At 38.2% G+C, this 12,388-nt stretch overlaps 1 protein-coding gene across 1 annotated transcript in view; it reads left to right on the forward strand.

Moving 5' to 3' along the window:
- LOC144663925 (metal cation symporter ZIP14-like) overlaps positions 1-12,388 on the forward strand; it is a 36,764-nt gene that overhangs the window by 22,221 nt on the left and 2,155 nt on the right. Inside the window, exons 2-12 of the mRNA XM_078525019.1 lie at positions 2,037-2,156; positions 3,206-3,295; positions 4,219-4,362; positions 4,971-5,258; positions 6,377-6,892; positions 7,579-7,923; positions 8,705-8,896; positions 9,424-9,564; positions 10,614-10,884; positions 11,329-11,516; positions 12,200-12,388. The exon at positions 12,200-12,388 is cut by the window's right edge and continues 2,155 nt beyond it. Coding sequence (XP_078381145.1) covers positions 2,154-2,156; positions 3,206-3,295; positions 4,219-4,362; positions 4,971-5,258; positions 6,377-6,892; positions 7,579-7,923; positions 8,705-8,896; positions 9,424-9,564; positions 10,614-10,884; positions 11,329-11,516; positions 12,200-12,343 — 2,322 coding nt within the window. The 5' untranslated portion in view covers positions 2,037-2,153 and the 3' untranslated portion in view covers positions 12,344-12,388. The remainder of the gene's footprint in view (positions 1-2,036; positions 2,157-3,205; positions 3,296-4,218; positions 4,363-4,970; positions 5,259-6,376; positions 6,893-7,578; positions 7,924-8,704; positions 8,897-9,423; positions 9,565-10,613; positions 10,885-11,328; positions 11,517-12,199) is intronic.

The raw sequence follows: 12,388 nt of genomic DNA on the forward strand, positions 1-12,388 counted from the left end.
CAGTTTGTATCAGCACTTCCTCCAGCGATTGAACAAAACACTTTCAACTGTGCATTGACGACGACAGGTTTAATATTTCATGTCAACATTTTTAGACAAGAATAAATGATTTTTTTTTTGAAGGAAGAACAAACCCACCATTAGGTCTACTGGTCTCCCGTCTGTGGATATTCCGCCCACTTTATTTGAAACTCTTTACGACATTGGGACAGCCTTTCTAAATGGTATTGCGGACAGCGGTAGTTTACCGTTTCTTGAAGTTGGCTGTGTTTCAGCGCGACAGAACAGGAAACCATTTGAATATAAACGCTGATGAAACACCGTAAACGTCGATCAAGCAACGGTAAACTTCCACTAGCCATAATACCTTTGAGCCTTGTCTTTTCTGTGACTTCTGTTGGGCAACTTGTGGGACGTTTGAAAAAGCTCTATATAATATTCCGTTTTCAGATCCGTACCCCATTTCAGATGCAATCTTTACACTTTATACTCTGTTTTATACTTGAAGGGTATTTGATCGCCTTTTTCCCGGCGTTTCATCGAATGAATTGATCAGATTGATCTTTTGGTTATTTTGCCATCCCTTGACTAAAACCTCATCCTCAAGCATAGCACATTGGGTATTCCTTGAGGTAGGTGTAGCACATGCGCACAAGTACGGTTGCTGAAACGGGAAGTACTAAAGCTGAGGTAATGTTTAGCGACTTATATTACTAGTAAACAAGACATCTTTACTTATCCAAGTACAAAGCATCTTTAATGTCATTAGAATGAGAATGAGGAAACGAAAAAGTTAAGTACAAGACGTTATTCAGCAGACAAAAAGCGCCTATTTCAACGTTTATCATGCGAAAGAGCAGTAGAAAAAGGACGATCTTTGAAAATATCTATTTTAATGAGAAAAAAAAAATTATTCCAATTTCTAAAGTAGCGGCCCTCGTTATTTTCGACTTTAGCAGCCCTTTCTGGTTGCTTCTTTTGGACGGTCGCAACTTTCGGGTGACTATTCTAAAACATGTACCAGTAGAGTGTCTATTATAGGGGGTCGTACATTCTGCAAACCGCCATATTTTGTTCTTCCTTGACCGCAAACAGCTTTCGTTTTAATTTCTCCTAAAGGCCAAAACCATTTTTTTGACCGTAAACCGCCAATTTTACAAATATACCCGCAAACTGACACTCGAAACTGCCAGACCATCCAGTAGGCCAAAATGACAGTCAGTCTTCGTTTTACATGAGAACCGAGTAATAAGGAATAAGGAAATAAGGGTCATCTCCAACAATCAGCAGATCAGTTTGGCACTGCTTGATATATCTGGCCTTTTTCAGTATTTCTTCTTTCGAGGGCCGTTACTTTTAGCACTTGACTCTTTATAAGCCCCAGTCCTTTCCAGTCTTGCTTTCCTGTTTTTGCTTTCGAGAAAGAAAAAAGTATACAGTTAAATTATATATTTACTTACCGGTATGTTTTGAGAAATTTACAGTGGAATAAACTTCACTGCATGATGCAGGGAATGCTACGTTACTGCTGTGAGGTACGAACTAAACGTTTCTACACATTTTTGTCAAAATTCCACTTGCCTTGGGATTAGAGTGAACTTTGATTTTAGTTGTGTGACTTTTCAATGAGGTTTTTCTGTTTTTTTTTTTTTTGTCTTTCACCTTTGACAGGGGCTTTGTCTTTGTCTTATCTCAAGCTCCACTGACAAACATTAGAAACAAAAAAAGAAGTTTTACACAAGAGAAATTAAAACTGCGATCACTTTTACACGTAAACCCTGGATTTACGTTTAACAAAAACTCTCTTTGTAGGGTGGGGTAGGGTGCGTCACGCAGGTTTCATGCCATGCGTAGTAGTTCCAAAGCTGAACGGGGGTAAAAGGAAGTGTTGAAGAGAGGTCAGAAATGTTTGCAGGATTTGAGCCTAAACAAAGAGGTTTCAGTCGAAACTGAGGTGTAAACAGTAAAGTGTCATATACACCCGTGATATCAAGTTATAAGAATGAGGAAACATCGCACAGCTTGGTATAAAAAAGGTAATTCGCTCATGGATTTTTATCCAGACTCGGTTGAGGAAGGTGCAAGTCCTCTGTCACAAGAACAACAAAGAATTCACTCAACTGAAACTCGTCTGCTACAACTACAAGAGAAAGATGGTAAGTTTTATTTGGAGATATCTTCCTTTGCTGTAAGCGTGGAGGATAATAAGATTAATATTCATATCAGTGTCTCCGTAAAATGGCCGTCTTGATAACTTGACTAGGAATAGTTGACACTACAGCTGGAGATTGATTTTTTTGCCATCCTTGGTCTTTGTTTATTGCTGAATTTATTTCTAGTCTATCCTGTTTGGACCAATTTGAGTTGGAACTCAAAGAATAGTTATATGGTCCATGCTATATTAGGGAACGTGTTAATCGAGTTATGGAGTTAACTTCAGCTTCATGAGTGCACTCAACACCCCAAGTACAGCCAAAAAACCATGAACACTTTTATTAGACTCTGAAGGAGAAAGTAGAGAAAAAGATTGACGTAGTAGTATAATTTGCATAAAAATCTATTTGGCTCCATTGATCGCTGTCCATTTGTTTATATTTCCTGCAGTTCCAATGGTTTTATTAAAAAAAAGAGGTCACATGAATGCACTATTGAATTAACAATTATAATTAAATTATGCAAACTCGTGCAGACAAGGCAGTAGGCCAAGTTGGTTTAAATCAGATGATATTTGTAAGATTGAGCAGGATAATGATGATGATGATGATGATGATGATGATGATGATGATGATTTTCATACGCTCAATGCGCTTTGCAACACTTTGCCGGGACTTTTGACCAGACTGCATTAAGCAGTTTACAAACAATATATGAAAATTTTTTTGCGGAAGCCCCCAGTGTAATTTTGGAATAAGACCAAACCACAACACCAGGAACTCCATGGCCTACTCTTACAAATTGCTTTTCAACAAATTGTAAAGAAAAAATATTTTACAGCTAAAAATACTGTGGATATGCAGCACTTTGCCAGAATTTGGCCAGAAATTATTGTTTCAACCCTACACTTATCCATACTTTTTGCTCTTTTTGAAACCTCCATACAATGGCCACCTCTCTACAGTGGTCGCTTAATTCTGCCTCAGGGTGGTGGTTGTAGAGAGGTTATAAAATTATTTAAATATTTTATTTTTTTTTTCTGTGTTGCCAGGAATTCAAGGTGTTCCTTCTATGTTTTGCCTTGTTTGTTGTCAGTACATCTGCGCATGCAGAGTCGCATTCTGAATGTGAAGAGCAAGAGGTAATACATTAAGTGATGTAATTAACCAGGTGGTCTTAGGTGAGCCTGGTTCATGTACCGTCCCACTCCTTTGAACCACTTGCAAATAGTGTGTTATTGTATTATTATTGTTACTTTTATGAAGTCTTTGGCAAGACTTTGAATCTTGCAACTTTCGACATTTATTTCCAAGGATATATCAAATTATAGACCTGTTTTAAATTTAATAAATACTTTGCTCTTGGTGTGGTCTTAGTTACCGTCGCTTGCATCTAAGCGTGAACACGAGCCGCCGAAACATGATCTAATTGGGTATCAAACATGGCATGTTTCGTCATGAAACATTGAAGTTTAGCAGACCGTAACGACAACTTTCACGCTCAAAATGCTCACCATAAACACTGAGAACAGGCGAAACTTTGCACCAGAAGTGATTCAAGTGAACCTGCAAATGCATATCGACACAGATCAGGATCAATTTGTCAAAGGAAGTCTCGATATCCAATCTTTCTGCCATTTCGACTGTTTCGAAACCGGAATGTGTTGAAGTTTCGGCGCGAAAGTTGCCGTTACGGTCTGCTAAACTTCAAACGTTTGATGACCAATCATGCCACGTTTGATACCCAATTATATCATGTTTCGGCGGCACGTGTTCACGCTTAGATGCAAGCGACGGTAGTTTCCTTGTTGTGTTATACAAGAATTTGACTCAGAGTGAGTACTGAATATCTATGTTGGGAAAGGAAAAATTGCTTTGAATAGCCTGACTGTAATGTGGCCCGATCTTGCCTGGCAAGTGTCACGCTGTGAGTTATGCATAAGCTTTTCTAGCCAAAAAACAGTTAAACTAGTGACAAGTGTTTAACTAACTGGTTTTAGTATTTTTACTTCTGTGTTTAAATTTCACTTTCTACTCTTTCTTACTTTTGAATGAATTTCCAAAGCAAAGCCATGATCACTACAGTTTTAAAGAGCTGCAAGAAGCAGTAAATGGTGAATACCTCATGCCTGATGATGTAGAAAGGCTTCTTTCCAAACTTCATTTCTGGAACTGTTCTGATGCAAGTGAAAGAACGGATAACCGAAAGGTAAGTTACACTTTTCTGCTATAATAATAATAAATTGTTTCTCCTTGCAGTACGTTGATAATGTTGAAATAATTATTGTTCTTCCGAATGCATAATTGACATATATGGCAGATGAATGATGGTAGATGATTGAAAGCAGATGAATCTATCTACCATTGCTAGAACAAATTTGCCCTGCTAATGCTAGCTTTTGAAACCAAACCTGTTGAAATCATAAAAAAACCTGGTAGTGAGGTACTGCTGTAATCCGGGAAGATCATTGGGTAGCTAGTGCATTGTGAACAGTATAAAAACTTGAAGCAACCCTCCACGTTAAGACCATTTTTGTTGCCATGACAACTAAAAGTTTGGAGCTGGCGACTACATCGGAACTGAAGTCACCAGACTGGCAACTATTAGATTAAGAAGAATGATTGAAAGCATGAGCTTAATCATTCGACTAAAATTTTTCACTGGCGACCAAACTTGAGAAGTCAGTGGCCAAATGGCCACTAATGATGAAAATAAACTTGGAGGGTTGTAAAGAGGTAACTTCACTTGCTGCTGAAAACTGGAAACATGTGGTTTCTTTTGTGCTTCTGCTCACTGTGAGTTTCTCTCTCTTTTAGTGCCTCACACCATCAGAGCTCTACAGCTTTGCTGGATCATCACCATCACAGCTGCTAAATTCCACCAACTTTGCAGAAGTGAGTCCATTGATTGTTTACTGCCTGTTGCCAGCAGCTGAAAAGAACCCTGGTCGATGCGAAGTTTCTTTCAAGAACCACAGTGAGCTTTTCAACTTATTTGCAAGGAATTTCAGTGAACATGGTGAACATGGAATCACTCATGAAGCTCTGGACCATATACTGGAGGAAGTCAATAAAACTATTGGACAGTTTTTGACACGAAAAAAGGTAGGTGAATTACGAGATTGCAGAGAATTGTTTTGTTTTAACTGTGTAATGTTACATACATGTAGATACGCTCCCTTAGCTCGCATGTGGTTATGCAGTGGTTTAAATTTATCTTTGGTTTAAATTTTTTTCAGACCAGTTTTTTTCTTTCCCTTTGTTTCAGATTATGATAATGAGTATGAGGCAGTGAAAACTAAAAATTAATGTGGTTTAAAAATTTTTAAACCACATTTAAACCACAACAGTTATTTTCATTTGAACATGTTAGCTTTACAATAAAAATTTGCGATAATACATTCGCTAAAAACATTTATTTATAAACTCCATTTAAAAAATTCTAAAAAGACCACAACGTTTCGACGTTGACTTAACGTCATTATCAAGCAAAGAAAATATGTGATTAAATGTATAAATACTAAAAATAGACAATAGAGATTAATTAATAAAAGTTGTGAAGTGAAAAATGTTCAATGTCAAACAAAGAGTTTAGCACGTATAGAGTCCGCCTGCGTATTCAAATTTGGTCGCAGTTTCTTTATAAATAGCATCTCGTAAATGAGACAGTCAAATTTTCCTCGGCATTTTTTCAGGACATGAAATTGGTTTTAAAACCAATTTCGTGTCCTGTGAATCCCAAATCCCAATCCATTTGTTTGTTTTTATTAACACCTTATTTATCATTTATCACCTGTAGCATTTCGCTCTGATATTGATATTTGTTTTATATACAGTTGAATGGCATGTAAGATTACAAAACGAAAATGAAAAAGCCAAAGGATGATTTGTAAAATATTAACCTCCCTATTCATTATGTATTGTCTTCTAATAGCTTTAAATACTGGTACTACTGATGTAACATCTTTGTGGTGCTCCTTGATGACTACATGTATGACTCTAGATTAGAGTTTAAATATATATTTGTATATTTTATTATGAAATCTTGTATCAACGATAACTTGGTTTTGCAACGAGTTCCTTTCCCGGCCTCACTTTCTTTGTACTGTGGGTCAATTTTGACCCACAGTACAAAGAAAGTGAGGCCGGGAAAGGAACTCGTTGCAAAACCAAGTTATCGTTGATACAAGATTTAAATGAAATACAATGTGATATTTTTGCAGTGTTTTTCTGCTGAAAGCATTTTTGAGGAGATTGAAGAACAAGAAGAAGAACATCATGAGGATGACGAAGAACATCACGAAGATGAAGAAGAAGAAGAACATGGCCATCATGATGAAGAAAAGGTTCTTAATCAAGAAGACTTTCAAAAAGCTTGTGCTAGCATCGTGCTTCATCTGGTACAGGGATTCTGTATCGAGGAATCACACGGGCACAATGAGACAGATTCTTCTCTGCCTTCAAAAGATTTCTTCATCAAGGACCTCTTCAAGGATAAAAAGCACCTATCTGAAGAAGACTTGGAGGAAATTGTGGAAATTCTTGGCATCGGCAAGGTCTCTGAAGATTTGTCCAAAGAAGACGACAATGATGATCATGGTCATGATCACAGACGTCGAAGGTCAGTTGGGTCAGTCTTGTTGCCGCAGCGTGTGTCAGGGGCACCTCATGGTGTTCATCGCCGTGCAGCTGATGATCATGATGACCATGATCATGAAACCAATGGTACAAGTGGCAGTGTAAGTCACATTAGGAAATAAATTGCCAATGTCACAGTTTTGTAATTATAAATATACATTACTGAGGGTTTTTTTTTCAATGCCCTTGTTATGCAATAGAAGTAAGCTAAATCATTAACTTAGAGACTTTATTGAATGGAAATGTCTTATGGACACGAATTACAAAGGGAAGAGGCAGTGACTCAATTTGTCAAATCAATATGCCTGTGAATACAAGTTGATTATAACATACCAAGAGAGCAAATTCCTTGCTTCACAGGCTGCAGAGCCACAGTAATTAAACTGGAAAAAAATATTTATTTCCATTTAACAGCATGCAAAGAAAGTCCTGTCTGATAGCCCCGGGATAGTGGAATTAATTTCTGTCAGACTAGTGGATTTTACCTATCACTTGGCTGATGGGCAAGTAACATTTTGGACTTTAATTGGTAGATTAAGTGAGGCCGCTGAAAAAGGGCCTTACTGCTAGCACTTAATGCTGCTCCAACTTTCCCAAAGGGCAACCTGGAAAATCCATTTTCTTTGCACCCTGCAGTATAAGAAAAAAACAACAAAATTTGTGTTCTATTCTTTAAAACCTGTTTTTATTTGATTTTAAAATCTGTTTATGCTAAAAATGCACATAAAGAGTTATTGTCATATTTATGTAATTAGAGCTGACAGATTGGCCATGATTATATTTTCAGTGTTACTCACTGGATGACATGTTGACAGTTTTTGGCATTGATCACTCAGTTGGTGCAGATATGCGTGAGTTCAAGGAACTTTGCCCTGCATTTATTCAACAATCCAAGAGTGGAGCTTGCAAAACATCAGAGAAAACAAAAGATGAACCAGAAGAGAACACAGTACCACCAGCTATTTGGGGTTATGGCTTCCTTGCTGTGACCATCATTAGCATCACTTCTCTTGTGGGTGTGGCTACTATTCCATTTCTTGGAAAGAGTGTTTATAAAAAAATCCTGGCCATGTTAGTCGCACTTGCTGTTGGGTCACTTGCTGGAGACAGCTTACTTCATTTGTTACCACATGTAAGGACAAGTTTGTTATTGTGTCGTGATTTATTGCATCTGCTTAATTAGGAGTAAATGCTAGTGTCCACATGTATTCAAGCCTACAGACGTAGATGTCAGGCACTTAACTCTGATTTCTGTAGTATGAAGTCACTAGACGTATTTCTACTCCCTGAATGGGATGCAGGGTTACCCCTTGGGTTACCCTCTGTGTTTTATTTCCCATGTTTAATATGCCAGTACTTATACACCTGGTTAGAGATAGGCATTGTGAGAGATAATGTCTTGCCTTAGAACAAAAACCCTGGCTTGGGCTTGAATCTGGACCACTTGATCTGGAATTGACTCAGAGTCTGGTGTATTGTGTTCCAGAAAATATCCTTACCCCTCCCACGGAAGGTTTTTTGGTTTGAATCTCCCCACCCCTCTGGAAATTTTAGTTAAGCTTAATTCTTTCCTTTAAAAATTTTGGCTTTTCAGTTTTGAGACCCCCGCCACCTTGGAATTTCCAATGACCTTCCATGGGGTGTGTATGGATATTTTCAGCAACTGTTCATTAACCATTTGTCCACTGTGCCTCCCTTGATGAGAGTGGTGTCATCATCTTATATATGCTGAGATTCAACTTACCACTCAGTGCCTAGTATTTCATACAGAGCTGTATAAAAGAAGAAAAAGCATAATGACAGCAAAAAGAGACAACTCTGTTCTCTTGTTACATGTGATAAATGCTTAAATTTGCATGGCTGGTGACTGTTGCACTGCACCCATCTCAAGACTTCAATTTGTTTCTATGCAGGCATTTGGTCTTCATCAACATGAAGAGGAAGGTGATGCCCATGACAGTCATGAAGAAGAGAAAGGTTTCATTTGGAAGGCATTGCTTGTGCTGTCTTCTGTTTATGCATTCTATCTGTTTGAAACTGTGATGCATTTGTGTTTGAAGAGCAGGATTGGAGATCATAATGGCCATAGTCACACTGATGTTCAGGTCAGTACCAGGGATGGCCAGCTCATCAACAAGCCAGGCCTTGGCAGTTATAAACGTTTGCTGCCAGATTCAGCCAGATTTAAGTTCTCTTTTAGCCGGTTAAATTAGCCGCAGCCGGCCCTTAGCGACATCCTTGCAGTACACTATTAAAAGTCTGCATTTGAGCCTAGTGGTCCAGCAGGCTGGAGCTTTTCCTAGTTTCAGTAGCATGAAGTGACTAGGAGTATTACTACAGACTCCCCCCTGAATGGGATGCTAGTCACCCCAAGCATTACCGGTAAATTCAACCGGTACCTATTTATATACCTAGGAGGAGAGGGACTGTGAGTCAGAGTAAAGTGACTTACCCAAGAACACAACACAGTGTTCTTGGCCAGGACTTAAACCTGGACTGCTCGATCCAGAGTCCAGCACACTACACTACGTCTCCCTGAGTACACTATTATTACTCTTAAATAATCAATATAGTCAATGTCATCACAAAACTTGATCTGATTGGCAAACTGTCTCTTTTTTGTGTGTGACAGTTTCCTGCTGCTTCTAGTCGACATGGCCTCAAGAAGAAAAGCAATTGTTCTAAGTTTGAACACCATGAAGGTGCTCTTCCTATTGGGAGTAGTGCTGGGAAACCAGCCATGGAAAACGGCGACATTGTTTTGACAAATGTGGTAAGTGATTTTTTTTGGCTGCATTCAGTAAGTTGCTTACAGGAATTGGTCATTTCCAAGTGATCAGACCACATGGGGTCAAAAATTGCCTGACTTTTCAATAATGCATACAGTCAACTCTCTCTAAGACGGACACCGTCGGGACCGGCCCCAACTGTCCGTCTTAGAGAGGTGTCCGCCTTATAGAGAGTCGAGGTAATGTGGCACCAGAAATTTTGAGATGTGAAAGCTAAACAGCTTTGCACAACGAATACACGTATGTTTTTAATCAATTACATCAGCAAAACCTATAAAGTAGAACAAAAATATTATCAGAAATTCGACTTGCTTGTTAATAACAAACAGTAATACTGTAAGTAGAAAACTTGATCTTGGTGCCCATATACAAGTTTAAGCAGAGAAGTAATGCGTTTTAGCGGATGGTTTTTGGTACGTTTGGTATTCTAAAGGCGCTGACCTACTATGCTATATGTCCATAACAAATTCTGAGGTATTATTCACTAAAAAATTAACTTTTTGTGCGTGTCCGTTGGCGATTTCAAAGTGTCCATTGTCCGTCTTAGAGAGGTGTCCGTCTTACAGAGAGTTTTCTTACAGTAAAATGACTGAAAAACAGCAGGGACCATAACCAGGTGTCCGTCTTATGGAGGTATCCGTCTTATAGAGGTGTCCGTTAAGAGAGAGTTGACTGTACTTGAACCCTGTTTACAGTTCTACGTACCATACCCTTGCAACAGCTTTTGATTAGTTTTGATGGTTTCTGTTTCAACCAGCAAATCAAAATGTAAGAAGTGATCAGGGAGGTGGTGTAACAATTTTTTATCATTGTTTGTCAGAGTGCAAACATGGAATTTGACAACTGAGCCTCTAACAATTCTCACACTTTGATTGGCTGGTTCAAACAAAAGCCATCAAAAACTTTTCAAAAAGTTGTCAAAAACTAATCAAAAACTTTCTCAACTGGCAACGTTTCAATGATTGAATTAATCAAGTCATGTACAACTCTCCATGATAATTATACAAATCAATCTTCTTTCCATTTTGATTAGAATGCCAAACGTGACCATGAAAACGGTCATGCTGTAGTTGAACCCAAGAGCTTGTCACAACGCTCATTGGTCAGTGATGTGGAAGGATCAAAGAAGGCCATAAAGAAGATATCAACCGTGGCCTGGATGATTATAATTGGCGACACCATTCATAACATAAGTGATGGACTAGCCATTGGTGCAGCGTTCTCAGAAGGTGGATCCTCTGGTGTATCTGGAGGAATTAGTACATCTATTGCTGTGTTCTGCCATGAGTTGCCTCATGAACTTGGTAAGAATTTCTTCTACTGATGTATGTTATCAAATGCATGTGTACAACGTGTTTCCCAGGGTTCCAGAATGAACCAGTGAAAGTCTTTGAAAGATAAATTTGATGCTTGGAACATCTAGATCTAGAAACTGGTTGTTTTTATTTCTTATTCCTAGTCAAAAGGTTTAAAAATTTTAATGTTAGTTCCAGTGAGTATTCATTAGATCACCAAGACAATAAATTCCTTATTGTGTAGCTCCATAAATTATCCATACCTCTCCCACAGAAGGGATTTTTCCTAAGATCCCCCCCCCCTCTGAAAATTCCAATTAATTCCCATTAATTAATTCCCAATTCCAATTGGAAAAGTATTCAAACCAGCAATGTTTTGTGATCAGCCAACCATAAAACCAATGATGTTGACTTTAATATGTGAATCGAAGCTTACAGTGTTTTTCCTTACAGGGGATTTTGCTGTCCTGCTTGCAGCTGGCATGTCTGTGAAGATGGCATTGTTTGCAAACTTGATGTCGGCCATGTCTTGCTACATTGGTTTAGTTATTGGTATTCTTATTGGCCAACATGCTGATGTGCGTTTCTGGATCTTTGCTATTGCTGCTGGAATGTTTCTTTACGTGGCATTGGTTGACATGGTAAGAAACCCTCAGAACTGTTTTGCTCTTCAGCTCAAAAAAATAATTCTCTTTAATTATTGTCAAATGTTTCTTTATTGGATTATTGGAGAATCCCACAGTTGAGGAATCCTCCATATAATGAACAATACAGGGGGCTCTGCCTAAACAGGGTTCAGGTATTTAATAGGATAGGGATTTCATGAGTTAATGAAATAAAGTAATGGGTAGGGAAAGTGTTTATTAATTTTACTAGGTATTTAAAATGCCTTTTTGAAAATGTCTGATAAAGTTCATTGTGGCAGTTGACAAAAGGGTGTCAGTGTGTTCCCTCCCCCCCCCCAAGTCTCCTGAAAATACATGTCAACTGGCTTATTACTAGTTCAACCCCTTTTTTTACCCTGAAAAGGAAAAAAACAAAAAGGTGCAGCTTTACACAAGAGTAATTTAAGACAAAGTTGAACTTCTCCTTTCAGACACCTCTATAATACGGACACTTCACTATTATGAACAGTCCACCTGGTTTGATAAATACAAAAATTCATGTGAACTTTATCTCTGTAATACGATCATCACCATTAAATATGGACACTCTTCCCTGTCCCTTTGGTGTCTGTGTTAATTAAGAGGGTTGACTGTAATTTGTTACTTGGAGGACTGTAAGGTATAAAAATAATAATTGTTTTATTTACTTTTCCCCCAAGCTGCCCGATCTGATGCACAGCGAGACATTACAGACAGAACCAATGGTTACATTTCTGTGCCAAAATGTTGGTTTGCTGTTGGGTATCTGCATCATGTTGATAATAGCTTTGTTCGAAGAGGATTTAATGGCTATGACATTTTGAGCACAGAAGTACATCTTCTAGCAAGAACTGGTATCAGATATTATC

This window comes from Oculina patagonica, chromosome 8, assembly GCF_052425735.1.
Source record: "Oculina patagonica isolate OP01 chromosome 8, crgOcupat, whole genome shotgun sequence".
Classification (NCBI taxonomy): domain Eukaryota; kingdom Metazoa; phylum Cnidaria; class Anthozoa; order Scleractinia; family Oculinidae; genus Oculina; species Oculina patagonica.